The 27,064-nt window shown below is 35.9% G+C and overlaps 1 protein-coding gene and 2 long non-coding RNA genes across 3 annotated transcripts; 2 read left to right on the forward strand and 1 right to left on the reverse strand.

The window, feature by feature from the left end:
* Positions 1–3,261: 3,261 nt before the first annotated feature.
* On the forward strand, positions 3,262–4,788 carry LOC136220585 (uncharacterized). The gene is made up of 3 exons (XR_010684579.1): positions 3,262–4,260; positions 4,488–4,605; positions 4,684–4,788. It is a non-coding gene; the product is annotated as an uncharacterized lncRNA (long non-coding RNA).
* A 21-nt stretch (positions 4,789–4,809) lies between these two features.
* LOC136220584 (uncharacterized) lies at positions 4,810–14,552 on the forward strand. The gene is made up of 4 exons (XR_010684578.1): positions 4,810–5,089; positions 5,174–5,332; positions 7,092–7,190; positions 14,430–14,552. It is a non-coding gene; the product is annotated as an uncharacterized lncRNA (long non-coding RNA).
* A 949-nt stretch (positions 14,553–15,501) lies between these two features.
* Positions 15,502–25,133, reverse strand: LOC136220318 (peroxisome biogenesis protein 19-2-like). The gene is made up of 6 exons (XM_066008128.1): positions 24,869–25,133; positions 24,626–24,786; positions 21,013–21,128; positions 18,059–18,344; positions 15,988–16,304; positions 15,502–15,863 (listed from the first exon to the last, which is right to left on the reverse strand). Exons 3-5 carry the CDS (start codon positions 21,015–21,017, stop codon positions 16,071–16,073), a joined length of 525 nt encoding a protein of 174 aa, XP_065864200.1. The 5' UTR covers positions 21,018–21,128; positions 24,626–24,786; positions 24,869–25,133; the 3' UTR covers positions 15,502–15,863; positions 15,988–16,070.
* Positions 25,134–27,064: the final 1,931 nt, after the last annotated feature.

The raw sequence follows: 27,064 nt of genomic DNA on the forward strand, positions 1-27,064 counted from the left end.
ATAATTAGACTACCCTCTAAATAAACTCTCAAAAATTCACAAGGCACAATTGTGCCTTCTCTCACTACATTTCTTATGCTCCCTCTATTAACTCTCTTTTTTCACAATCTCACTCAATCTCTCTCTTTCCAATCCTAATATTGATCTCCTCTTTGGCTTTTTATAGGCCAAGGAGGGACATTGCCAGCAATAATTTTGCTGGCAATGTTCATTCAAAGTTGAAATTTGGTGGTCAAATTAGACCACCAAATTTGTCCAACTTTCACACCATTTCCTTTATTATTTCTTCTTTTTTTTTCTTTTTTTTAATTACAAAATCAACCCTTCAATAATATAAATTACAAAAATAATCCCTCATTAATTTAGACATCACAACAATTCTCTTTTTTGTTTAATTATTTTAAATTAATAGTTAATTTTCTCAACAACGTATTGAAGGGCTATAGTTATTTAGAAAATAATTATGTACGTATAATCATAGTATAAACTTTGATCGAAATTTATTTCTAACCTCAATACGATATTATATTATGACCCACGATTCGTGATCCACGATCAATTAACATAGGTTGCAGGATTAACCAGATTGGATAACACTTATACTTAATTAATAAATCATAATCTTAAATTCAAAAAAATTAAATTTTATTCAAAATATCAAGAATATATCTCGAATACACAATAAGTTAAAATCATACATTTTTTCTGTTGGGCTTTGGAAACTTATAGATTTACTTCAGCGATCCGACAAGTTCAAATTTTTTTTGGTCGATTAGGGTTTCATCATAGTTTCATTGAGTGGATCATGCTCTGTGTACAGTCAGTTACCTACCAATTCCTACTGAATGGTGAGACTATCGGACCCATCTCTCCGGCACGAGGACTTAGACAAGGGGACCTTCTGTCCCCGTATCTCTTCATTTTATGCGTTGAGGGCCTCTCAGCTATGATTAAACAGGCCGAGTCCAATAGCACTATATACGGGTGTAAGGCGAGCCGCCATGCCCCTCGGGCCTCTCACCTGCTATTTGCCGACGAGAGTTTTCTCTTCTTCAAAGCTAAAATGGTAGAATGTTCTGCTATGAAGGACCTATTGGCTAACTATGAGGCTCTGTCTGGTCAAGCTGTGAATCTCCAAAAATCAGGTATCATGTTTAGCACAAATGTATCACCCCAAACTCAATTGCAGATCAAAGATATGCTGGGAGTCCATTCTCCGTTGAACACTTCTAGGTACCTGGGCCTACCTTCCCTAATTGGAGGCGGAAAAGAGCTGTCTTGAGTTATCTACGGGACAAGATGTGGGAAAAAACTGTTTAACTAGAATGGTAGACTCTTTTCACAAACGGGCAGGGAGGTGTTTATTAAGTCAGTGGCACAAGCTGTCCCATCCTTTTGTATGAGTATTTCCTCTTGCCTGTGTCTCTGTGTAATGAACTACAAAGAATGATGAACTCGTTGTGGTGGGGATCGAGAGGGTCAAAGCGTCGAATTCACTAGGCTTCTTGGAATCGGTTATGCTTGAGAGAAGAGTTTGGTGGGATGGGTTTTTGGCAAATGGAAGCCTTTAATATTGCCTTACTCTCTAAACAAGCATGGAATCTTATCTCGAGTCAGAATGCTCTAGCAAGTCGAGTACTCAAAGCTAAATACTTTTATACTGACACTTTCTAGATGGCTCAGTTGGGTAACAACCCGAACCTAGTGTGGCGGAGCATCTATCAGTCAAGAGAAATGCTAATTTCAGGTTGTCGATGGAGAATTGGGCCGGGAGAGGCGATCAGTGTGTGGGAAGCACCGTGGATACCGAACCCTGAAGGGTTCAAACCTGAATATGTCGTTGTAAGGGGATCTGAGGCCTGGCGAGTATGAGACCTACGGGTTGAGGTGGATGGGGGCTGGAACTTACCGCTACTCGAGTTGACATTCACTCAACAGGATGTCAACGACATTCTGACATTGCCACTCGGGGAGAGGGATGAACCAGATAAGATCATATGACACTTTGACAAACGAGGAACTTATACGGTACGCTCAGGGTATCGTATTGCTTTCGACGATCTGTTCGGCAGGCATTCGAGTGATGAGGTGGGGAAGTGGACTGATATATGGAACCTCAATATCCCCCCTAATTAAGGTGAAAATCTTCTTGTGGATGTAACGAGTTCTTACCTAATAGGGAGTGTCTGTTCCTCAAAGGATTGGATGTGGTTAATAGCTGTGTTTTATGTGGAAATACAGGTGAACATACACTACAAGAAAAAAACAGTTTACATACGACATAATGTCGTCGGTAATAACAAGATTTTCGTAGGTAATATCAGTTACCGACGACATACAAACGAAACTAATGTCGTAGTCAGATTGCTTGTTGGGAAAATGGGTACCGACGACAAAATCATTGTCGTTTGCATTAGCGACGACATTGTCATTGGTAAGTTGTAAGTGACCAACCATAAGAATTAACTAGTGTCGTTATTGGACACGACGTATGTCGTCGCTAATATATATGTCGTCAGCATACCGTCAGTAATCTTCACGTGAATTTGGCGCCAATTAATTTGGCCCGAAAAATAGGGACAACTTTGTCGTCGGTGAACTGTCGGTAAATGATATTTGGCGCTAATTTAGAAATATATGTATCATTTGTAAGTCGTCCGTAATTCAAGTGTTGCTATGTCGTTGCTAACATGTGTTGTTGGGAAATTGTTTGTATGTGGTTTCTAAATTCAATAATATGAAAGTTGTTTGTAATATTGTCATTGACAATAATAAATCATCAAATTTATATAATTTTTAAATAATTTTAAAACTAATAAATGATATCCCATACACCAAAATAATAAAAAATACTAATCAAGTCATCAAACTAATAAGATAATATATCCAAAATAATCACACAATATATCCAAAAATTACTTTAATGTTCTAGTTTTTGAGCTCTAAGGGCTAGAGTTTTGAAAGTGGTATGAACTATTCTAAAATCATAATCCTAATGTAGCAAAAAGATGGGACAATCAAGCTAACAAGAAAAAATATTCCAAAATTACAATCCTAGATCAATAACCATATAAAGACCCTTATAAAATACTTTCCTTGATTCATGCAGCATTTCACCCCTTTCCCATTCACTCGTGATATTGCTCAACGACCACAGCTGAAGAGGACCTGCAACTACACCACTCTTGAAGGAAGACGAAGAACAAGTTGCCCTCCAAATACACTGCAAAACCAAAAAGAAAATCATAATCAATTTGACAATCTTATCATGAAGATGCCATTCCATGCATCACTAGTGGAAAAACGTTCATTTGCATCGCTGTATTTGCATCGGCCCCTTTTGATACGCGATGCAAATAACACATTTGTAAGGGCCGATGCAATTGTCATTAGATACAGTATTTGCATCGGCCCCTTAGTATGGACCGATGCAAATACGTTTGGTATTTGCATCGGCCATTGCTAAAGACCGATGCAAAAGCCCATTCATGTGTTTGCATCAGTCGCCTTTAAGTGGCCGATGCAAATGCTTATGTTATTTGCATCGGCCCCTTATTAAGAACCGATGCAAAAGACCGCTTACATATCTACGTCGGCCAATACTGTAATCATTTGCATCGGCCTTTTTCTAGGCCGATGCAAATGAAACATTACATTTTCCCCATCAGTCGAGTCTTCTTCTTGTCAACAGGAATCGTTGACGGCGCTAGAAAGGGATAACCCTAGACCCATTTACGCTTTGTCTTCGTTGGTGTTTGTTCCTCTTCCACCACACCTCTGTTTCTTTAATTCATTTTAATCTCCGGTAACCCGTTTCATACTTATCTTCTATGAAACCAAATCTTTCTCTTCGCCATATCTCAATTGGGTTTCCTTCGTCAAAGAGTTCTTTTTCTCTTTGCGCCATTCCTTTTCCTCCTTAAATCTGGCCACGCTCGGTTGACTTGTCTTTCTTGTGGTGTTTTTGAATCAGGTATGGGGTTTGATTTGCTGCAATTCGTTTTTGTTATGTTTGGGATTCAATTGTTTGTTTTTGTTTTCCTGTATCAGTGATCTGACTGCGTTTCTTTTAATCTATTGGTATTGGTTTTTGTTTTTGTTTCGTTATTGAGGATGGTGATGTTTGTTTGATAGCTAGACGTGGCCTCAGAGAGCTGCATTGATGGCTTACTCACCGAGATGGTTTCTTCATACTGCAATCGCCTCGACGCCAACAAGCCTGAGCTCGCCGGCCGTCGTATCGAAGCTATTGGCTATCAGGTCGGCCAATCTTAAACATCTTTCAAATCCTTTACTTCCCTAATTTTTCCGATCTTGTTGATTTCATAGTCCCGTTCAGTTTTTAGTAATATTTATTCTATTTTCTTTAGATTGGATCTTTAAATCTAAATTCTAATTTTGAGGTGTTGTTTGGTTATTGTGAAAGTCTAGAAAAGAATAAAAAATTTAGGTTTGAGGAATGGATTAACAGAGATTTACTTTCTCAGGTATACTATGGAGCGACCAAGGTTTAGTGACCATTTAGAGGCAATAAAGTTCATATGTAAAGACTTTTGGTCTGAGCTTTTCCAGAAGCAGATAGACAACTTGAAGACGAATCATCAGGTAAGTTTGCCATTCAATTCTTAATTGGATCTAAAAATAATTATGGAGATCATAATCTCGCTTATGTTTTTCTTACAGGGCACCTTTGTATTGCAAGATAATAAATTTGGATGGCTTGCTCGCATGTCAGTTGATCCATCGATCGAAGATATATGAGTATCACAAGATCCTTCTACCATTGGCGAAAGTAAGGTTGCCCAAGCAATGAGCATGCATCTCTATTTTCTTAGGATGGTGGTTTTGGTTTGACTGAATAACAAGCAGAGACTGAATACTCCTTTTTGGAGAACTAACATAGTGTTTTGCTTGATTGAATTTGCTGCAGACATTTCAAAATAAAAGATTTGCTCATGCTGTTAAAGAGAGCACTCTGGACAGTCTAAAAACAGAGCTTCTACTTTGGCTGTTGGATGAAAGGGTTCCTCATATGGGCGACGACAGCCAACTATTGAAAGCATTGAATGTGCTTATGCTTAAAATTTTGGTGATGGTTTAACTGACATGCTTCTTTTCTTATCAAGTTTAAGATATGTTTTACTTCCTACCTTATAAGTGGTTGTACATACAGGATAATGCTGATCGAACTTCATCCTTTGGTGTCCTGATTAATCTCTTAAGTCCACTGGATCCCTCGAGATGGCCTTCACCCGCGTCAAGTTAGACATTTGCCATCAGAAATCAGAAGTTCTCTGATCTTGTTGTCAAATGCCTGATTAAACTCACCAAGGTAATTTTAGTTGCTTCTTTGAGCCTTGCCTGCTTGCTTGAGAGATATGGTACAATTGGTGGTCTTACGTGAAATGGATAATTATCCTATGGAGTCTGATGCCAGATTACATTTGTTGTTAGTAGCTGTCATAGAAATTCACAGAAAGTTGTTCCATAATAGCACACGATTTGGATTATTGATGTCATGGTGGCATTAACGGTTATTATATGGTTTACTCATCTTTATCATTACCAAAGGAATGAGCTGATAAGAGAGAGGACCAAATGAAACGAGAACGGAAACATTAAAATTCTTTAAGGAACTAGCTATTGTTGTTTACCTTAAGTGTCTCAAATTGTCAAAGTGCATCAATGGTTTACTGGACTTCTTGTTAATGATACATGAATTTTCAGGCTCTGAATGGGCGTTAAGCTTTCCTAGAGCTTGAATGAAGGCAGATTGAGATTGCATATACTGTTTAAAATATGTTGTATCAATTTTAGGTACTGGCAGAAGAGTATAATTTTTTCCCTAAGAAATGCTAGTCTTAGTTGAACCATTTCCTAATATTGTTCTCTTCTATTGTATCAACAATTTAGAAGTGTAGAAAAGAGTAGAATTTCATCTTTTAGGGGAGCGTCCTTCAGTTTCCGTAGCACCCGTGTTCACCAATGTGTGAATTATCCAAGCATATATTCTTGAATTTCTTCAAGAGTGGTCGCAAGGTGGGGAAATTTTGAAACAATTACATGCATGACTGTCACCACTGATTCTGCACAATTGTCAATCCAAAATAGAAGAAAGATAGAGGAGAGGCAAGGCAAGATTTGAGATAAGTGCTCAATTGTTCCCTGTCAGTGAGGAATTCCTCCACATCTGCAACCTGTGTGGAGTTGGGGATAGTTGCTATAGGAAGTTGAGGAATTTGACCATAGAGGGCTTGATTGGGACTCATTCTGATAGAGCTATGATAACTGTTATTATACCAGTATTCTGTGTTTTCTTAGACATTGGCTTTTGATTTGGGTCTGTGTTTTCTCTATAGCTTCATTTTAATCTTTATTGCTCAAGTGAACGAGGTGCTTATGTATAGATTATTCATTAGAAAAAGACTAACCAGCTTTTAGCAAGATTGTACTGTTCAATATTTTTAATATATTATTCTTACTCTCTTGGTATTTGAAATTCCAATGTTAAGTTATGCTGAATTTCCACCAAGTAAATGCTCTGCCCAATTGCAACTTTATGAAAATCTAAATGCTCTAATTACCAACTTTATATACTTTTCGTGCTACTAGCATCAAAATTATTGTGGGCGAGTAGTAATGTGGAAATGCTTAGTGCTTTATTTGATTTCTTTTTCAGCATGCTACACTTTCATTGTGTAATATTTTGTGACTAAGCTGTGTAATCTTTTGTTGAATAAAGTGTGTTGCCATCGGCAATCATAATAATGTCTCTTAGGTATGAAACTCAGGATGATTTTACAACGTTGTTTCTATTGCACATGTTCATTTTTCAATTTTCATTTGTCTTTTGCTAGTGGGGTGTTATATGGTCGAGGGATTATAGTTATGAGATGAGAGGTATGAACTCAGCATGTTCATTTCATCAATGAAGTCGGGATGATTTTCAATATTGTTTCTATTTGCACATGTTCATTTTTCAATTTTCATTTTTTGATGTTAGTTGTCATTTCTAATTTATCAAGATACTTTTAATTGTGTGTATACTAAACAAGCTTGAGTATTTACGTTTCACTTTTTGCTTTTGTTAGGTTCTTAAAAGAAGCACACCTTATTCCGATGATGAGATAAATATCGTTAGAGATATTTGGGCGGCGTATTTTATAACCAATGCGCCAATTTAAGATTCGGTGAGATATTATGTATTGTTGCTTCCATTTATTATGTTTTATTTCGGAGTGGCTCTGCTTATATTAATTGTTTTTGTTTCATGATTTTTGATTGACACAGGTTGATGTGATATCAAAAGCACAAGAGCATGGAACAAAGGAGCTTGGAGTTAAGGAGCCTAGTAGAAGCATGAGGGATCCATTGGAGCTGTCAATTGGACCTATGACGAAGAATCGTGCAAAGAAAGACCAACAAATGCTTAATGGACTCATCTTGAGCTTCTTTAAACAAGGAATGAATTCTAGCGAAGTCATTAAAGATGGTGTGTTTTTGTGTTGTATCCAAGCCCAAGCCCATAATAGTGATATGTAAAAAGGTTGATCATATTTTAAGAGAAGCTTTGGACTTGCATGTGTTTGGCATGTGCAAAACCCATTGGGACTCATTAAAATTAATGCTATAACCTTATAGGTTTGATTGGGCTTATTTCTAGCTAATTAAAAGGCCCAAATAATGTTAATTAGTGGGCTGAAATTGGGCTCTAAAGGACAAAAACGAATTTAATGTTTTTCCTTGTCTAATTAGGATTTCTTTTACCTTGGTGCACTAGGATTCAACTTCCTTTTTAGTTTAGGTTTAGGTTTATTTTGTAGCCTATATAAAGGCTTGTATTCTTCATTATTTTTATCAATCAGAAATCAATATTTTTATGAACAAAAGTTCTTCTTTTCCTTTGGGAATTATTTTCAATCCGGGATTGAATTCTTTATTGTGAGCTTGAGAGACCGGGTCATCATTCTTGCAATATTATCTTGATCGTGAACAAGTATTTTGGTAAGGTACTTGTGAATCGCCAAACACTCAGGTTCCAATTTAATTATTCGAAGGTGTAAGGTCAGATCTCCTTTCATTGTCTTTAATTCTTTGGGATTGGTTTGTTATCACCAATTTATGTTTGTTATTTGATTCTATTAATTCCTTAAGATAGATCGGGAAAACTTGTTGATTTGGTTATTATCTCTTTTTCATAACCAATATCACATCAATTGGTATCAGAGCTTTGGCTCTTAAGGAATTTGTTGTTTTTGTTTTGTTTGTCGAAATTAAAAAAAAAAAAAAAAATTACCCCAATCTAGAGTCTTTAATTATTGATCGAGTTCCTCATATCTTTGCATCTAGTTATTTAGGTTCTTAGTTGTAGCGAACTGATTATTTTTGGATTCTATTCTTACTAGCCAAACCCATTTATGTGTGTGAATTTCTTCAATTTTTTTTTGCATGCTAAATCATTAGTGCAAGTTTAATTTGTTAATCAATTCCAATCTAGTTTAAAAAAAAGGAAAAAAAAAAGAAAAAAAAAAAGAAAAAAAAGGAAAAAAAAAGAGGAAAAAAAAAGGAAAAAAAAAAGGAAAAAAAAAAAAAAAATCGGCTCATTGTTTGTACTAAAGTTACAAGTTTTCTAGAATTTGCATGCTAAACACACATTCTTAAAATTTCTTTCAAACATTTGTCTCTTCTTCGAAAATCGTCTTTTATTCTATTCTTAGTGTGCTAAACTTTGGTTATCGTTACAATATTAGTCTTCTTTGCTTCTTGTTTCTGCTCTACTTTATTTTGTCATTCTTTTGCTTCATTGGCATTTATATTACCCGAGATAATCCTTGTGATCTATCAAGATAATATAAAAGAGTGATTGAACCGGTTGTGAGGTACTTCTTTTACTTTCTTTTTCTTCTTTTCTTGCTTTAGACTAGATTTCACTTTTCTTTCATTCTTTATATATTTTGTCATGTCTAACGAACCTAAAAAGGACAACGTTAACGATGTTGATTCTAAAGAATGGCAACAAGCTATTGTAGGTGAGATGAAGAGGTTAGGGGCTATTGTGGCTGATTTGGTTTCAAACCAAAAGAAATCAAGCCAAAAGAAAGGAGGACGCGGGAGATTGAATTTTGATGATGAACTATCCGAGTCTGAAGAGGAGGAGCAGTTTGGATACCGAAAAAGGGGTAACGATCGAAAAGATAGTAATCTTAATGCTATCAAACTTAAAATGCCTACTTTTCGAGGAGCTAGTGACCCAGAGGCGTATCTTGATTGGGTACGAAAGGTTGAAACAATCTTTGACATACATGAGTATTCCGAGGAGAAGAAGGTGAAACTTGTAGTATCCGAACTAACTGAATATGCGGCTGTTTGGTGGGACCAATTAAAGCGCACAAGAAAAAGAGATGGTGATGAACCCATAAGAACATGGGGTGAATTGAAGAAGGTCATGAAAAAGAGATTTGTGCCGGCTCACTATTATAAGGAGTTGTTGAAAGAACTCCAATCCATGTCTCAAGGTAACCAATCTGTTGAAGATTATCACAAACAATTGGAGATGGCACTAATCCGAGCTGATATACAAGAAGATGAGGAAGCTACCATGGTTAGATTTCTCATGGGAATGAAGAGGGAGATTCGCAACCCTCTTGAGCTACAAACTTATTTCCACATGGACGAGATGCTCCATAAAGCGATAAAAATTGAGAGACAACTTCAAGAGGTTGAGAAAGGGAGATCAAAGTTCAAAGGCACTACTTCCACTCCATGGAAGTCAGATCCAAGAGGTAATTTCAAAACTAAATCTGAATTTAGCTCTAAAAGTGACCAAACGCCTCAGGTTGATTCAAAAGCATTTGGGAAGTTGCAAATTGGTGGAACTACTCCAAAATACAAAACTACTGAAAAACCCACAAGAACTCGTGAAATTGTGTGTTTTAAGTGCCAAGGGAGAGGGCACTATGCAAGAGAGTGTTCGAATCAAAAGGCGATGGTTATGAAGCATGGTGAGTTAATATCCGAAAGTGAGTCCGAACATGAATCAGATGATATGCCCACCTTAGAAGATTGTAGTGATATAGAAGAGGTGGATAGTAAAGGAGGACATGGAGTTAACTTAGTCACTCGTAGAACATTGAAGATGGGAGTGAGTGGTGACATTGAGCAACGGGAGCACATCTTTCATGCTCATTGCAACATACTTGGAAAAACATGCTTACTAATTATTGATGGAGGAAGTTGTTGCAACGTGGTAAGCAATGTGTTAGCAAGCCGATTAGGGATATCAACAATTCCACATCCCAATCCTTATCGGTTACAATGGTTGAATGATAGTAACGAACTCAAAGTTACTAAACAGGTGCTTCTGAACTTTTCTATTGGTTCTTTTTCTGATGAGGTATTATGTGATGTAGTACCTATGCAAGCATGTCATGTGTTATTGGGGAGGCCTTGGCAATTCGATCGATCAGCACTACATCATGGTCGAACAAATAAATTTACTATTGCTGAGGATGGGAAGAAGTATATTTTGCCACCTTTATCACCTGCTGAAGTGTTTGAAGATCAGCTCTACATGCAAAGAATGTTACAAGAACAATCTGTGAGAAGGGAAAAGGTTAAGGCGAGAGAAAATAAGAGTGATAAAATCAGTGAGGGTGTGAAGAGAGAAGAGGTGAGTGAAAAGGCATTAGTGAGGTCGAGAAATGAGGGTGAGAGGAGAGAAAAAGAGAGGAGCATTAACAAAAGCCAAAATCTATCTTTATATGCTAAATTGAGGGATGTAAAGCAAGCTGATTTTGAAAACAAAAATTTATTATTATTTTATTGTAAGAGTTTTTGTTTATCTTCTGTAAGTCAGTCTAACCTTCCTTCTAGTATTTCCCCTCTTTTGCAGGAATTCAAGGATTTATTCCCCGAAGAGATGCCTAATAAGTTACCCCCGATTCGAGGAATTGAGCATCAAATTGACTTTGTTCCCGGAGCACAAATTCCAAATCGACCAGCCTATAGAAGTAACCCTGAGGAGACAAAAGAACTACAAAGGCAAGTCGAGGAACTAATGGCAAAAGGGTTGATTCGTGAATCTATGAGTCCGTGTGCTGTACCAGTCATCCTAGTACCAAAGAAAGATGGAACTTGGCGGATGTGCATCGATTGTAGAGCCGTCAATAAAATCACGGTAAAGTATCGTCATCCTATCCCTAGGTTAGATGATATGTTGGATGAATTAAATGGGGCTGTTATTTTCACTAAAATAGATCTTAAGAGTGGGTACCATCAGATTCGCATGTCATTAGGAGATGAATGGAAAACGGCTTTTAAGACTAAGCATGGTTTATATGAGTGGTTAGTTATGCCTTTCGGTTTAACAAATGCACCTAGTACTTTCATGAGATTAATGAATCATGTTTTGAGAGAGTTTATAGGTAAATTTGTTGTTGTTTATTTTGATGACATTCTTATCTATTCTAAATCTGAGGCAGAACACATAGAACATGTTAAGGTTGTATTAGATGTTTTGAGAGAACAGAAATTATACGCTAACCTTTCTAAGTGCTCATTTTGCATGGAGAAAGTTGTGTTTTTGGGTTTTATTGTTTCAGCACAAGGAGTTTCTGTTGATATTGAAAAGGTGAAAGCCATTCAAGAGTGGCCAACGCCAAATTCAGTTACCGAGGTGAGGAGCTTTCATGGCTTGGCGAGTTTCTATAGGAGGTTTGTGAAGAACTTCAGTACCATTGCCGCACCACTAACCGAGGTAATAAAAAAGAATGTTGGCTTTAAGTGGGGCAAAGCACAAGAGGATGCTTTTGAGATGCTTAAGGCAAGACTAACTTCTGCCCCCGTTTTAGCACTTCCAAACTTTGATAAATCGTTTGAAATTGAGTGTGATGCGTCGGGAGTAGGGATTGGTGCTGTTTTAATGCAAGAGGGTCGACCTATAGCCTTCTTTAGTGAAAAACTTAGTGGTGCAACCTTAAACTATCCCACTTATGATAAAGAACTCTATGCATTAGTTAGGGCTTTGCAAATGTGGCAACATTATTTATGGCCTAAAGAGTTTGTGATCCACACCGATCATGAATCCTTGAAACATCTTAAGGGTCAACAAAAATTGAACCGAAGACATGCCAAGTGGGTGGAATTTATAGAGACGTTTCCTTATGTGATTAAGTATAAGCAAGGGAAGGAAAACGTAGTTGCTGATGCATTAAGTAGGAGAGTTAGCTTATTGAATGTGATGCATGCTAAGTGTTTAGGATTTGAGTATATCAAAGAATTATATGTTGATGATCTAGACTTTGCATCTATTTATAAAGCTTGTGAACTTACTGCTTTTGGAAAATTTTATAGACATGAGGGCTACTTATTTAGAGATAATCGATTATGCATGCCTAAATGTTCACATAGAGAATTTCTTGTGAGGGAAGCCCACGGTGGAGGCTTGATGGGGCATTTTGGGGTTGCTAAGACTTTGGACATGATTTCTGAACATTTCTTTTGGCCTCATATGAAACGTGATGTGGAAAGAATATGTGCTAGTTGTATTAATTGTAAGAAAGCTAAGTCTAGAGTTATGCCTCATGGTTTATACACTCCATTACCTGTGCCGAATGAACCTTGGACTGCTATATCCATGGATTTTGTGATGGCTTTACCTAGGTCTAAGAGAGGTAATGATTCCATATTTGTGGTTGTAGATCGCTTTTCTAAGATGGCACATTTCATACCATGCCATAAAACTGATGATGCTATTAATATTGCTAACTTGTTCTTTAGAGAGGTTGTTCGTCTGCATGGGATGCCAAAGAGTATAGTTAGTGATAGAGATCCTAAGTTTTTAAGCTATTTTTGGAAGACTTTGTGGAATAAATTGGGGATTAAACTGTTGTTTTCTACTTCTTGTCACCCTCAAACTGATGGTCAAACCGAAGTAGTAAATAGAACTTTAGGACAACTTCTTAGGGCAGTTATTCAAAAGAATCTTAAGTCATGGGAAGAATGCCTACCATTTATTGAGTTCGCTTATAATAGGGCTATACATTCATCTACTAACTTCTCACCATTTGAAATTGTTTATGGTTTTAATCCTTTGACACCATTAGACTTGATCCCTTTGCCTGTTGATGAAAGGAAAAGTTTAGATGGAAAGAAAAAGGCAGAAATGGTGCTTAAGTTACATGAACAAGTGAAACAACAACTGGAGAAGAAGAATGAGCATTATGCAAAGCAAGCTAACAAGGGTCGACAATGTGTTCTATTTGAACCCGGTGATTGGGTGTGGTTGCATATGCGCAAGGAAAGGTTCCCCGCTCAGAGAAAATCAAAGCTACATCCTAGAGGCGATGGTCCATTTCAAGTAGTCGCACGAATTGGAGATAATGCCTACAAGCTCGACTTGCCAGGTGAGTATAGTGTGCATGCAACTTTTAATGTGGCTGATTTATCTTTGTTTGACGTAGGAGATGAAGATTTGAGGACAAATCCTTTTCAAGAGAGAGGGAATGATGTGATATCAAAAGCACAAGAGCATGGAACAAAGGAGCTTGGAGTTAAGGAGCCTAGTAGAAGCATGAGGGATCCATTGGAGCTGTCAATTGGACCTATGACGAAGAATCGTGCAAAGAAAGACCAACAAATGCTTAATGGACTCATCTTGAGCTTCTTTAAACAAGGAATGAATTCTAGCGAAGTCATTAAAGATGGTGTGTTTTTGTGTTGTATCCAAGCCCAAGCCCATAATAGTGATATGTAAAAAGGTTGATCATATTTTAAGAGAAGCTTTGGACTTGCATGTGTTTGGCATGTGCAAAACCCATTGGGACTCATTAAAATTAATGCTATAACCTTATAGGTTTGATTGGGCTTATTTCTAGCTAATTAAAAGGCCCAAATAATGTTAATTAGTGGGCTGAAATTGGGCTCTAAAGGACAAAAACGAATTTAATGTTTTTCCTTGTCTAATTAGGATTTCTTTTACCTTGGTGCACTAGGATTCAACTTCCTTTTTAGTTTAGGTTTAGGTTTATTTTGTAGCCTATATAAAGGCTTGTATTCTTCATTATTTTTATCAATCAGAAATCAATATTTTTATGAACAAAAGTTCTTCTTTTCCTTTGGGAATTATTTTCAATCCGGGATTGAATTCTTTATTGTGAGCTTGAGAGACCGGGTCATCATTCTTGCAATATTATCTTGATCGTGAACAAGTATTTTGGTAAGGTACTTGTGAATCGCCAAACACTCAGGTTCCAATTTAATTATTCGAAGGTGTAAGGTCAGATCTCCTTTCATTGTCTTTAATTCTTTGGGATTGGTTTGTTATCACCAATTTATGTTTGTTATTTGATTCTATTAATTCCTTAAGATAGATCGGGAAAACTTGTTGATTTGGTTATTATCTCTTTTTCATAACCAATATCACATCACAGGTCGTAGGATTTTGCTGCAATTTGAAGGGTTGATTGTGCATTTCGTGTTTTTGTTTCACGTTAAAGTTAGAATGAAGTCATTTTCCTTTTTGTAAATTCGTAGGATTTTGCTACACTAGAATGAAGTGTTTTTGTTTTTTTTGTACCAAAAACTTGGAAACAAATGGTAACCTTTTTGTTCTTATCAAACTGTTAATTTGTATGCAATATATTGATTTAGTATATTTTTTCTTCAAATTGAACAAATCTAATTTGTATGCAATATATTGATTTAGTATATTTTTTCTTCAAATTGAACAAATCTGAATGCAGGATATTAAAATTAAATTCTGGAAAAATAAATAAATTTATTTGTGCAAATAAATTCATTATTTGCATCGGCCCTTAAATATGGCTGATGCAAATAATACAGTCATTTGCATCGGCCCTTAAATATGGCCGATGCAAATGCTATATCATTTGCATCGGCCCTTGAAAAGACCGATGCAAATAAAGAATCATTTGCATCGGCCGTTGTAAGGGGCCGATGCAAATGATTGTGTCATTTAACGTGGTTGACATATCATTTGCATCGGCCCCTTACAAAGGGCCGATGCAATAGAGGTGGCCATTTGCATCAGCCTCTTTAAGGGGCCGATGCAAATGACCACCTCATTTGCATCGGCCAGCGGCCGATGCAATTGCATTTGCGTCGAGGGCTTTTGCATCGCGCTGCGGCCCATGCAAAAGGCCCTAAACGGCCGATGCAAATGGCCCTTTTTCCACTAGTGTATATCTTGTACTTGGGTAAAAGAAAGAGGTTCAAATAATAAGTACCTCTTAATGTAATAATAACAGAAGTCAGCTAAAATAAAAGTCTGGACAATTTCAGAGATAAGAACCATAGAAGGCCATAATCCATACCCCAATGCTACCAGCAAGTGTCCACGACTATCTAAAACTTGTTAAATGACAAAGCAACTTTGCTATTTCAGAATAGGAATCCAAATAGAACGATAACAACACAACAAGGAAATATGACTATATTTACATACAATAATCTTGCTCAATGCATGTAGTAATAATACCAAGGTCAAAGTCAAATGATAGATTACCAGAAAAATAACACTTGCTTGTAAGTTTTTGCAATTTGCTCTTATTATCTGGGAATGCTAATATAAATTAACTGTAAGAAATAACACTTGTTCAAAGAGAACCTAGATCATGTACACAAATTGAATATGAATGGATGCCCTAAACAATGATCATTTTCTTCTTCTATTATTAGCTAATAGGGGTAGGGAAAACAAAATAAGCCAACAATGTATATTGTCTTTTTACAAATTCACCACAGAAAATACCTGAGACAAATAGAAATGGAGGAGCATTAAAAAGATGGAACCATTGCCTCACATTATGCAACAATTTGCCTGCGACTCTAACATCTCCGGCGATCTGTCCAAAAAAAACCAGCCATTTGAGTACAAATTGCCATTTTAAGGCTCAGAGATGATGTCTATATGTATATATGTGCAATTTATATATCCACAAACGCCAAGAAACAAAAGTAAGAACTTACAATTGGCCAAGATTAGCAAAATCAATATCTGGAGCAAGTTCTTGGACGATGTCATTTGGTGGTTGTCCACATTCTTGCATTTTCTACATGAGATCAACAATCTTAGTGAAGTTATTTGGCTCCTTCTCATAAACTTCATTAAGGGTGTTTATCAATTCATATTGGTGGAAGTAGCGGTCGTATTCTTCTTTGGTTAATGTATCTTTGTGTTCCTCCAACCACTTTGGATATCTTTCTCCAATTTCCCTCATCGGTTCATGAAGAATCTTCTTAGACAAAAGTTGTTGCAACATGGTCCCTACGATGGATTCCATGTCCTATTTGAAGAGGAAACAAGACCTTTAAGATATTCAAATTCCCATATATGGTGAATGCAAAAATTAAATAAATGAAAAGCAGTGAAAAGGCTACAAAACTTAATACAATGAATATTCATGATAAGCAGCGCATCAACATATAAAGGTACTCATCAATCAGATTGAAATATCACAACTTTTTCATTTTTTTTATATTTGGGGAATGGAACTGAAGAGGCTGAGTTTTGTTAGGAAGTGTAAAAAATGATTTATGTCTAATTGGTATACTGCTAGTAGGTATCACAAACATTTTATAATAAAACATGCAATAGAAACCTGGACCAGTTGCAGCTGAATTGCTGAACTCGCTAAATTCAACTCTATAATTGTATAGATTTGTTACTCGTACAAAATATCTAAAATAAAAAGAGCAGTTAAGCCTTAACATTAAAACGAAATTTCCTCCACCAGCATTTGTACACAACAATTAATTCTAAATGTCATAAAGACAATGCCAGTAATGGAACTCGAGTACATAAAGGGACCATTGCCTCTTTTTACATTGAAGAGAAAGGTATAGATATAAATATGTGGAGGCTGGAGCGAAGTTAGTGTTGAGAACAGTAATAATAAAATTTTGTAGTAATATGTAGTATAAGATTGATACCATGACTGAGACCAAACTTCAGCATCAAATAGCATAGTTATGCTTGGAAGGATACAGACACGGAGATTTTGGAAATTGTAATAAAGTAAGCTTTCTTTTTTACGAAATTAACCGCTTCTAATAAGTAATATCAAACCCACACTATGTGGTCCCAAGCCCAAAACCATTATCAACGCACCTAATAAGCTTGGGAATCAACTGCAGAGTACTAGAGGTCAGCGAGGATCCATTTGATTCTCAAAGATTGCAGAGTGAAAATAAAAGTTGTATATGCATTTCTAGCACTGAAGTCAGTTATTCGAAATAACAAGGTTGATTTACTTAACAACTAGGTATGGTGACTTTCATCAAAGGAGCACTTTTGTGACTCCACCATGCAGTAAAAGCTCATAGAGATAATGATGCCGGTGAATCTCATGCCGAAGTAGCAACATGAATCGTTTAGGTCTTTAATATAACTCAATTAAAAAGTTATGCTTCCTTAATGTACAACCCTTCTCAACAAACACGAAAATATGCAGCGACTATATCACTAGTACCACAACAAGCTCATGACAAATGATTTACTAGAGAGGCTTTTAATCCAGGCATATAATTGAGTACAAAACTCAAGTAAAACAATACAGAAAAATAAATAAACCGGAATTCACAATGTGCTTGTATTCCAAACCACGAAAAGTCAATCACATCTTTAGGAAGAAACTGTAAAAGAAAATGCAAAATTGAACAACAAAAGAAGCATACTCAATCCTATTACTTCAACCACAGGGCTTTCCAAACATGCCATATAGGTGCAAAAAGCGTATGGCATAACTCGTATACTTGCATTCATCACAAACCTCATGAACCAAAATAGAACAAATGCACCCAACTTAAGCTCTGACACGTCCGTCCTATTTATAAAACAAATTAGAAACCAGAAAGTCCCAATTTACACTACAAAATAGAAAACGACACCTGAATGCAAGTTCTACACTACTTCAAAAAACATCTTAATTGTCATTACTACTAGAAAGCCACAGACAGTCAGTAAAACAATCCAGAATCAGTTCAATCAAAGAAAGAAGTAGAATTAAGAAAAAATGAAAGAAATTGAAAGCAAATTTACCTGAGAACCAGCAAGCTCCTCAAACTGCTTAACCCAATCCTCCATCATTGCATCCTTATTCAAATCATCTGGTTTTGGACCAGTGACAGACTCCAGTCCCTTAACAGCCTCCCTAGTCTGTTCTCTAAGCTTATCAAGTGCTTCAGCGGCATGAGACCCATTTGATACCTTTTGCTTTCCCTTCTTCTTGCTTTTCAAATCAGGCAATCCCATACCCAAACATTGAATCCTAGTTGGCAGTGAAGGAGATGAATCTTCATGCTTGCTATCTTTAATACCATCACTTCTATAATCAAACAGTAGGTAAATGATGAAATTAGTGGTTTATGTCTTGCTTATTGCAAGCCGAATGAGTGACTTTAGTTCTTTACAAATCAATTATTTTGGGGTTTTTTTTGTTCATTGAAATAGTTAAAGAAAAATTGATATCAGGAAAAGAGATGGATAAATCATCCAACAAACTCATTTTACCCATCACAAAATAAGCATCTATCCTAACGAAGCAGAAATCATCCTAACCATAAAACAAAGCAGAAATGAAGCATCTATTCTAAGGAAGCAGAAATCAAGCAAACCAGAAAACAAAAGCAGAAATGAAGCAAACCACAAACAAGAGCAGAAATAACTCACCGAAAATGGAGGAGATGATGAAAGAAGAGGAAGGCGGCGACGGCGTAGAGGAGATGATGAAAGAAGAGGTAGGCGGCCGTGGAGGAGGAGAGGAGATGAGGAAGAGAAGAGGAAGAAAAGAGAAAGAAGACTCAGGCGGCGTGGAGGAGGAGAGGAGATGAAGAAAGAATAAAATTAAAACCCTATCCCTCTAATTATCATTTGTGGGCCTTTATGGTGCTCTTTTTATTTAATTGTTTCTAATGAGATGATGATGGGTTTAACATTATCATTTTTTATTAAATTTAAATTATCATTTTTATTTATATGTAAATTATATTTTATGTAAATATAATTTGTATTATTCACGAGCTTTTATCGAGCTTCATCACGAGCTCGTTCACGAACCTCTAATCGAGTTTGCTCGCGAGCTTTCGAACCGAGTTTTGGTCTGCTAAAACTCTGCTCGTTTACAAACCGAGCTTGAAAATCGTGCTCACGAACGGCTCGTTTACAAATCGAGCCGAGCCGAGTCAAGCTTTTATCGAGCCGAATGCCGAGCTACTCATGAGCGGCTCTGCTCGCTTACAGCCCTAGGCGGGGATACTATTTTAGGTAAAGGGTGAAAGTAAAAAAATAAAAAAATTAAAGGGAAAAATAAAATATAGGGAATTTTAGAAAAAGAGTGGGAAAACAAAATTATTAAAATTTCCAACGACAAAAGTCGTTGGTAATATATGTCATTGGTAAGTCATTTGCATTTTGTGGGTATATTTGTTTACGCTGTTGGTTGAATGATTTTGTATATAAATTGTAGGTATGTTGTTTGTACTAACCACGACATATGTGTCGTTGGTAAATTGTCGTCAGTAAACTGTTATTTTATTGTAGTGATAATACCCACTTATTCCTGGATTGTGATTTTGGTTCCGAATGAAGATCATCGGTTGGTGTCGAACTAAATTCAACGCACATGGATACGTTCAGAGAGTGGTTTGATCACTTCCTCCAAAACGAAAATTCAAGAGTTGTTAAAGAGAAAGTTTGCATGGTGATGTGGTCTATATGGTGTCAGCGGAATAATAAATTGTGGGATCGCCAGCCGCTTTCTGCGTGTTTAGCAGCTGAACAGGGACTACTGTTCCTTCGGGATTACCACAGCAGCAAACACTACAAGAAAAAGGGGATTTAATGAAGGGAGATACCATCACTAAAAGTCTAATTCCACTCATTAAAGCTTTTTAATGAGCGGAATTTTCCCTTTGAGGAAGCCCTTCTTACTAAAAGTATTAATGAGCGGAATAGTTCCGCTCATTATTAACTTATAATGAGTGGACATTTACCCATACTAAAAACTATGTATAATGATTGAAAATACGCTCATTAAAAATATTTATAATGATTAAAAGTACATTCATTAAAAGTATTTATAATGATTAAAAAGCCTCTTAATAAAAATATTCATAATCATTAAAAATTGACTCATTAAACATGTTATAATTTGGATTGAAGGGAGCTGCTCTAAATTACATATATTCAACTCTCCAACAAATTAAAACAGTATCAACCTTTAATTAAGAACACATAGATAACCAATTCCAAGTGAAATCATCTCATTAACAATAAAAATATCAAAGATTTAAAAATAATTAACATAGTGATTAATATTAAGAATACAAGTTATATTACAAGATAAATTGTGAACTATGTATTCGAAAACATGTCAACTATAGATTATAAACAAAGTTGTGTTCCAATTCAATAAGAAGACACAAAACACAGTATATTAACCGGCAACTAAAAATGTGATGATTATGATAGAAACGCTAAAATTATTCTACCCTAATGTCTTAATCTCATCCAGAAGTCTCGTTAACCTCACCGTAATTCTCTCAGCAACTACTAGTTTGATGCTTCTGCTAAATTCTGTTTCATTTACAAAATTTCTGCATGTAAATACCAGGTCTCGGACAATTAAACATTAAAACAGTAACATTGATTTAATCTTACAAGACATAATAACATTTCATGTGCAACAAATAGTTCAGATAGAGTGGTCTAAAAATGAGGACAACATATATATATATATCTGTATTATTCTCGAGGAACACTTAGTTCAAGGGGTACAATATTTTCATGTCATGACCAAAACAATCTAATAGAAAACAGAGCATTTAATTAAAAGCAAAATACATATAGGAAAAAAAACAACATTAGTTAGTGGTAATATGGTGAATATGTATATTTCATGAAGCTTATATTTGCTCAAATAAACGTAGGATTCACAACTTGCCACGATAACACATATATGTGTATTTATATGATTTTACCATATATATATATACCTCATTCTGGCAGCCTCCCCCAAGGCAGTAAAATTGAGCAAATATTGATGGGATTGAAAGTATTAGAGAGTATAATATACTCAAACCGACGCCTTTCTAACATACCATGTTCCTCCCTGAAATTAAGAAAATGAAACAAATCATGTGAATTATTATGAACCAAATCAGTAAATTATTACGAACCATATTAAAAGGGGTAACTAGAGTTAAATATATCATGTGCAGGCCATTAACCAAATGTCAACCACATAAATTGTGGTCAAACAAGATATATACCTCTGTATAGCCTATAGACAGCCGTTTTGCATAATCATTAGCCACATGTTGCTTTTCTGTACCAGTGACAGCATCATGATGCTGAGCAATTGCCATTGCATCTGCCGATGAGTCTGTGTTTGGCCTTGTATTACTTCTTCCTTTAAAAAATTCTAGTTGCCTTGCAGTCTGGTGTCAATAAGTATATAAGATCATAGCATGAAAATTGTTGTTGAACCATGATCAAGTAATCGTAAAAACTTAATCAATCTAATGATACCAAATAGTAGCCGCCCATCATCCTGATATAGCGTTTCAAGGCTGGTCTACTTGAAAAGTATCCTGTCCAATAGCATTTGCTCGATCTGCATAACTGAAATACATATACCTCAAATTTTAGAGTGACTCAAGGCGAGGAAACAATTGCAAACAGATGATAATTGACAACAGGCATTCAACTCACGGGAAGAAGTCATCAGTCTTTGATGGCCAGGACTCATTTGTGGCATGCTTTGCATCGGTATACATGGATGGGGTAGAATAGAGAGCATTGACACGTCCATCCTTGAAAGTACTTTTAAGCCACCCCATTTGGAATTAATAGTATTCAACAGATGAATGGGATGCTATAGGAATGTAAATTATAAACTCGTAACTCATAAAGGATGCAAATCAATGACTAAATTAGATTGTAAAATTCAAAAGAAAGAGAACCCAAGATATCTCTACTGCAAGAAAGCAATCCATATGGAAAAGATGTTCATCATATGGATAAACAAATTTTCCATTAGTCCAAAGTGGTGATTCCCAAGGACCCACCACAGCTATGCTTGACTTAGAAATGCAAACAAGGATTCAATGATAGGTAGAGATGTGCCTTTCAAATTTTCCCACACCATCAGAGCATACAACTAATATTAGTATCAGTAACTGCTGACTGGCTTAGTTCAAATGATCTTATTTCACTTTGGAAAAATGCCTACATAATCAAGCAAAAACTATACCCATAAAGACATAGTACAAGATTTTAAGGGATGAACATTACATGTAACACCATAGAAAGAGAGTGGCCAATTAACAATCTATGTCAGAAATGCTTATAAGATGAAGTTTGACAGTCTGTGCCATAGAAGAAATAAATGGAACTTCAATAGAGTGCTGGCTGCATAATTGTGAATTTTCATTGTTTGAGGGCCTTCCCAAGGTACAGAAAGCAGAAATATCTTAGAACCTAATCATTCCAATTGTTTAGATCTTGTCAATCGTATTACAGGGCTAAACGCTAAAATGCAGCAATAACTCAATGATCATCAGCCCAATTTGATTTGTATAACTTTCTCTGAATTTCAAATTGCAACTGCTTATTCAACCAATATTCTAAACTCCATAGTCCCATGTTACTAAAAAGGAACAATTCTCGAGTCGGTGGCCAGGCCAAGTAGAACTAGACTTAGAACTTCTGGGGTCCGAAAGACCAGCAAAAAAGCAGCTCAAACAATATCATATAACATTTCAATTTCTTAATCGTTGAAAATAGTTGGTTCTTTCTCCACCATTTTATCGGGAATGAAGTAAAGTTACCAAAAATTCAGAAATATAACAAAAGAGAAAGATAATACCTGCTCTGACATAAATGAATTTGCGATTCTTGTCAGCCAAAAGAGCAGGAATGAGAGAATCCAATACATTTTGCACACAAGCACCCTGCACCATTAAAAACCATCAAGTACACTCTTCAGTCTTCACACTTACTCGTGCACAACCATTAAAAAAAAATGAGGAAGATGATGACTTGGATTGAATTGTGGTCAAACAAGATATATACCTGCCATGCTTTAATATTGGCACCATTTTAAACAGGAACCAAAATTACAATTGCTTGACATGTACTTCTTCGACCATGTCATGTCCTAAGCTTCCCATACTACCATTCTAGCAATAGTACTATGACAAATAATTATGTTAATCGCAAAAATTGGACTTAACCATTGCGATCCTCCTAGTTATAAATCTGCTCAGATAGGGACAAAAAGGATATGAATGTAGCAACATAACATGATCAACTGCCAGAGTTCAGTGCTTGTTTAGACGCATAAAAAATAGCATGTAACTCTTGTCATTGTGAAAGATCAAGTCCAAAAGAGGTTATGGACAAAAAGCATGATAGCCACATTAATTCGCAAAGGAACAGATTTGAAAGATAGCAAATGACTGCATATCAGTATGGAAGCTCTTTAATATATTTAGACACATGAATGTAATATATACATGCCAACGAATTTTACACAATTGTAGACTGAAGTATAAAACATTGGGATACCAGCAAGTAATATAGCAGAAGTAAAACATTAGGATATCATATGAAAGAACATATCTGGGATTTATATGCACCTCTATATATAGTCTTAAGATTAACTAAGCAGGATACCAATGAGAACTTATAGAATGAAATTTGTAAATGTAAAATCATGTATCTAAATGTGGATACTAGTACATGATCAAAAGTGAAAGTTTATTGAAAAGGGAAAAAAGTGTAAAGAAAGTATTCAAACACATTGCTAGCAAAACTCTACTTCAACTCTGCTTCCCAACTCTTCCCTGTCATTTACCATTGCTGTGCCAAAATGGCTTTGCTTCTTCTTATGGATCCATTTACAAAAACAACTCAAAGCACTTTCCTCATGCAATTGCTACAAAATAGCTATGCAATTCCAAGCACTTTCCTCACTTATATTCCATCATGAATTATCTTCCTTCACAACATATCACAAGATGTTACGTGATCAAAAGGCACCTTTTCAGAGTGTAAATATCTTCCAACTTAAATTGCCTAAGAAAAAGACTGATCCACCTCAAACCAAGAAATATTGAAGCAAAATTTTAAAAGAAACAACACTTCAGACTGTCTCCAAACCAAATGCTATATAAAATTAACAAAATTAAGAATAAGGAATATCTCTGCTTTTTAGGCAGAGTAGGTTGATTTCTAATCAATAAAAAAACGAGGCTTTATACAAAAAGCTCTCGCCTCGTGCCCCTCGCTCGCGTTTGGGAGCCTGGGTTCAACATTATTTCAGACCTGCCCCACTTATCCACTTACTCCTCACCATATGACAGACCTAGGTTTCTCACTTTATAAAATTTATTGACTAAAAAAAGCCACCACATGACATACAAAATACCACAAGACATCAGGAAAGAGGAACATCCACAACAGGACAAAGACAAATTGGTTTGATAAGCAACATCATATTATTATATGATACAATCAATTAAGATCTAATTATGCAGCACATACTTCAAACTAATCATAAGCAACTAAGTAAGGGGTTGATTAGGATATGTAATTTAGATATACCTTGGAAATGAGGACATTGATGTCAGCATGCTTGTTATCCTAGCCAAACTCATTGATGGTATCTCCAGCATGCAACACAACCTCGTTTTTAATTATGTAATCTCTGTATTGGCGCGTGCATGACGCCTTGTGCAACCATACTTCTCCCTGGAGCAACTTGTCTTGTAAATGTTTTATTACTAAATCAGTGATGTTCTTCAATATGATACTCATATAACAACTGGGGCTTAGTGGCGTTCTTACCTGGTAACCATTCACATCACAAGACAAGGGCACACCGCTGAATGTAGGCCACTACTGTATAGTGTCCATCAGCAAACTCGAACCGCTATTGGGTTTTGCATCCTCAATAAGTTTTCTATTGCTCTCAATTGTGATCTTGTGATATTGGTTAAATTTGTTAAATTTCTTAAAATGCTCATAGAGGCCCTCTAGACGTCTAGAAAACTTAGACATCCTTACAATAAACAATAAGCAATAGTCAAGAATCATTTCAGTATAAGCAATAAGCAAATCATTAAGGGAAAGCCATGCAATAAATATCAGAAATTTCCTTCCAGTGGATTTGGTATTAAAAATGACAAATGCATTGGTTAATAAAATTCATGAATTAAACAAGATGTTTAAGTATTCATTATGTTCATCTATGGTAATTGGTAAAGATTAGATTTTGTGACAAAAGTGTTAAAGGTTTTGTTCCTAAGAAATAGCAATTTTAGTGCCTTTATCAAATATTAGTCGACTTACAGAGATAAGAACCCTGTCTGTAGTACCAAAGCACCGTGTCCAATATCAGGGCAAGTTTCAAGGCCTAGGTCACTATCCAAGCAGCTATGTTAGCATTCTAGTGTAAAATTACAAAATTGCAAATATCAATAATATTAGAAGCACACTATCCTCCTTTAGGTGCATAAAAGTCGACAATATTCCAACTTTACAATACTTTTAGGCATGCATTTTCAACAACACCAACTTAATAGAGAAATTGATGGGCAAGGTATGGAAAATTAGATAAGTAGGACAAAAATTATATACATACACATATAGAATTAGATAAGTAGAACAAAAATTACATATGTAAGTGTAAATTCATATCAGTCATATGGGATTATTGTTAGATCTATCTCCTGTAGTCTCCAACCAAAAACTATTTTGAGCTATTTTGGGGATTTGAAGAAGAACTCAAACAGCTTTGAGAAGAAGAATTTGTATCAGTTTAAACAAAAACCAAAACCTAGATGAGGATGATTTTTCAAAATCTGGTCCTTTAAAAGAAACGAAGAAGAGAGAGGAGGTACCTTTGGTTGTCCAGTTTCAAGCGTTCGATGGGTTAAGAATTCCCAGATTCCGATTTCAAATTCTTCCGTGGCTAGAGAGATGACGGCATGAGGGTCGAGAGAAACCTAAAAGTTCTGAGGTTTCTAAATGACTTTTCGAGGGAAAGAAAAATCACATTTTTGTCTTGATTTTGATTTTTGGGGGAAACCCAAAATTCTTGGAGGGAACTTTTGCCTCCTAAAAGAAAAGAAAAGAAAACAAATTTAATAAGTTTTTTTTATATTTTTTCTTTAATGAGCGGATTTTTTGGTGAAACTTAAGAAAAAATAAAAAATCAGTCAGTAATAATAAATTTTATAATTTCCGATCATTAAAAGTATTAAGGATAGGTTTTTAATGAGTGTTTTTGTACCCGTCATTAAATTTTGGTCATTAAAACTGTTTTTTCTTGTAGTGAAAGTCGAGCGAGAGGAAGGTACCACGTTTACCCAGCAGCGTGGGAGATGGCTGTTTCCGCCAGCAGGTAGCATCAAAATAAACACCGATGCGGTTGTGGACGCTGCTAATAGGCGGATTGGTCTTGCAATGGTTTGTCGTGACTCTCTTGGGAGGGTAACGGCCTGCAGAACGGCACACTACATCAGCACATGGAGACCCTTAATGGCCGAAGCTATGGGCCTACGAGAAGTTCTGGTTTGGGTTAAACAGCAAGGTATGATGTCGGTAATTATCGAAATGGATTAAAAGGGCATGGTGGATGCTTTTTTCTCACCACAACCGGACAGATCGGAGTTTGACTTCATCATCACGTACTGTCGACAGCTGGCGGAAGCCTGCCCCAACCTTACACTTGTCTCTATACCACGAAATGCCAACAGGGTGGCGAACAGGCTCGTAAAGAACGCTTTTAATTTTGCTTCACCCTTTGTTTGGGATCATTCCCCGTTATGTATTAGAGCATTGACTCTTTCTGATGTAAGCTTGGCTTAATTATCAATACAAGGTTCTATTTAAAAAATATATATATATATATATATATATATGAAATATTTATATTTAATAAGATTTCTAAACTTTCCTTTTTATGATTTAACTATTCTAGAATTTAAGATTTTTATTTTTCATATAATTTCTAAAAAGTGGATCCACTGTGTTGAATTC

Source organism: Euphorbia lathyris, chromosome 2 (genome assembly GCF_963576675.1).
Source record: "Euphorbia lathyris chromosome 2, ddEupLath1.1, whole genome shotgun sequence".
Classification (NCBI taxonomy): domain Eukaryota; kingdom Viridiplantae; phylum Streptophyta; class Magnoliopsida; order Malpighiales; family Euphorbiaceae; genus Euphorbia; species Euphorbia lathyris.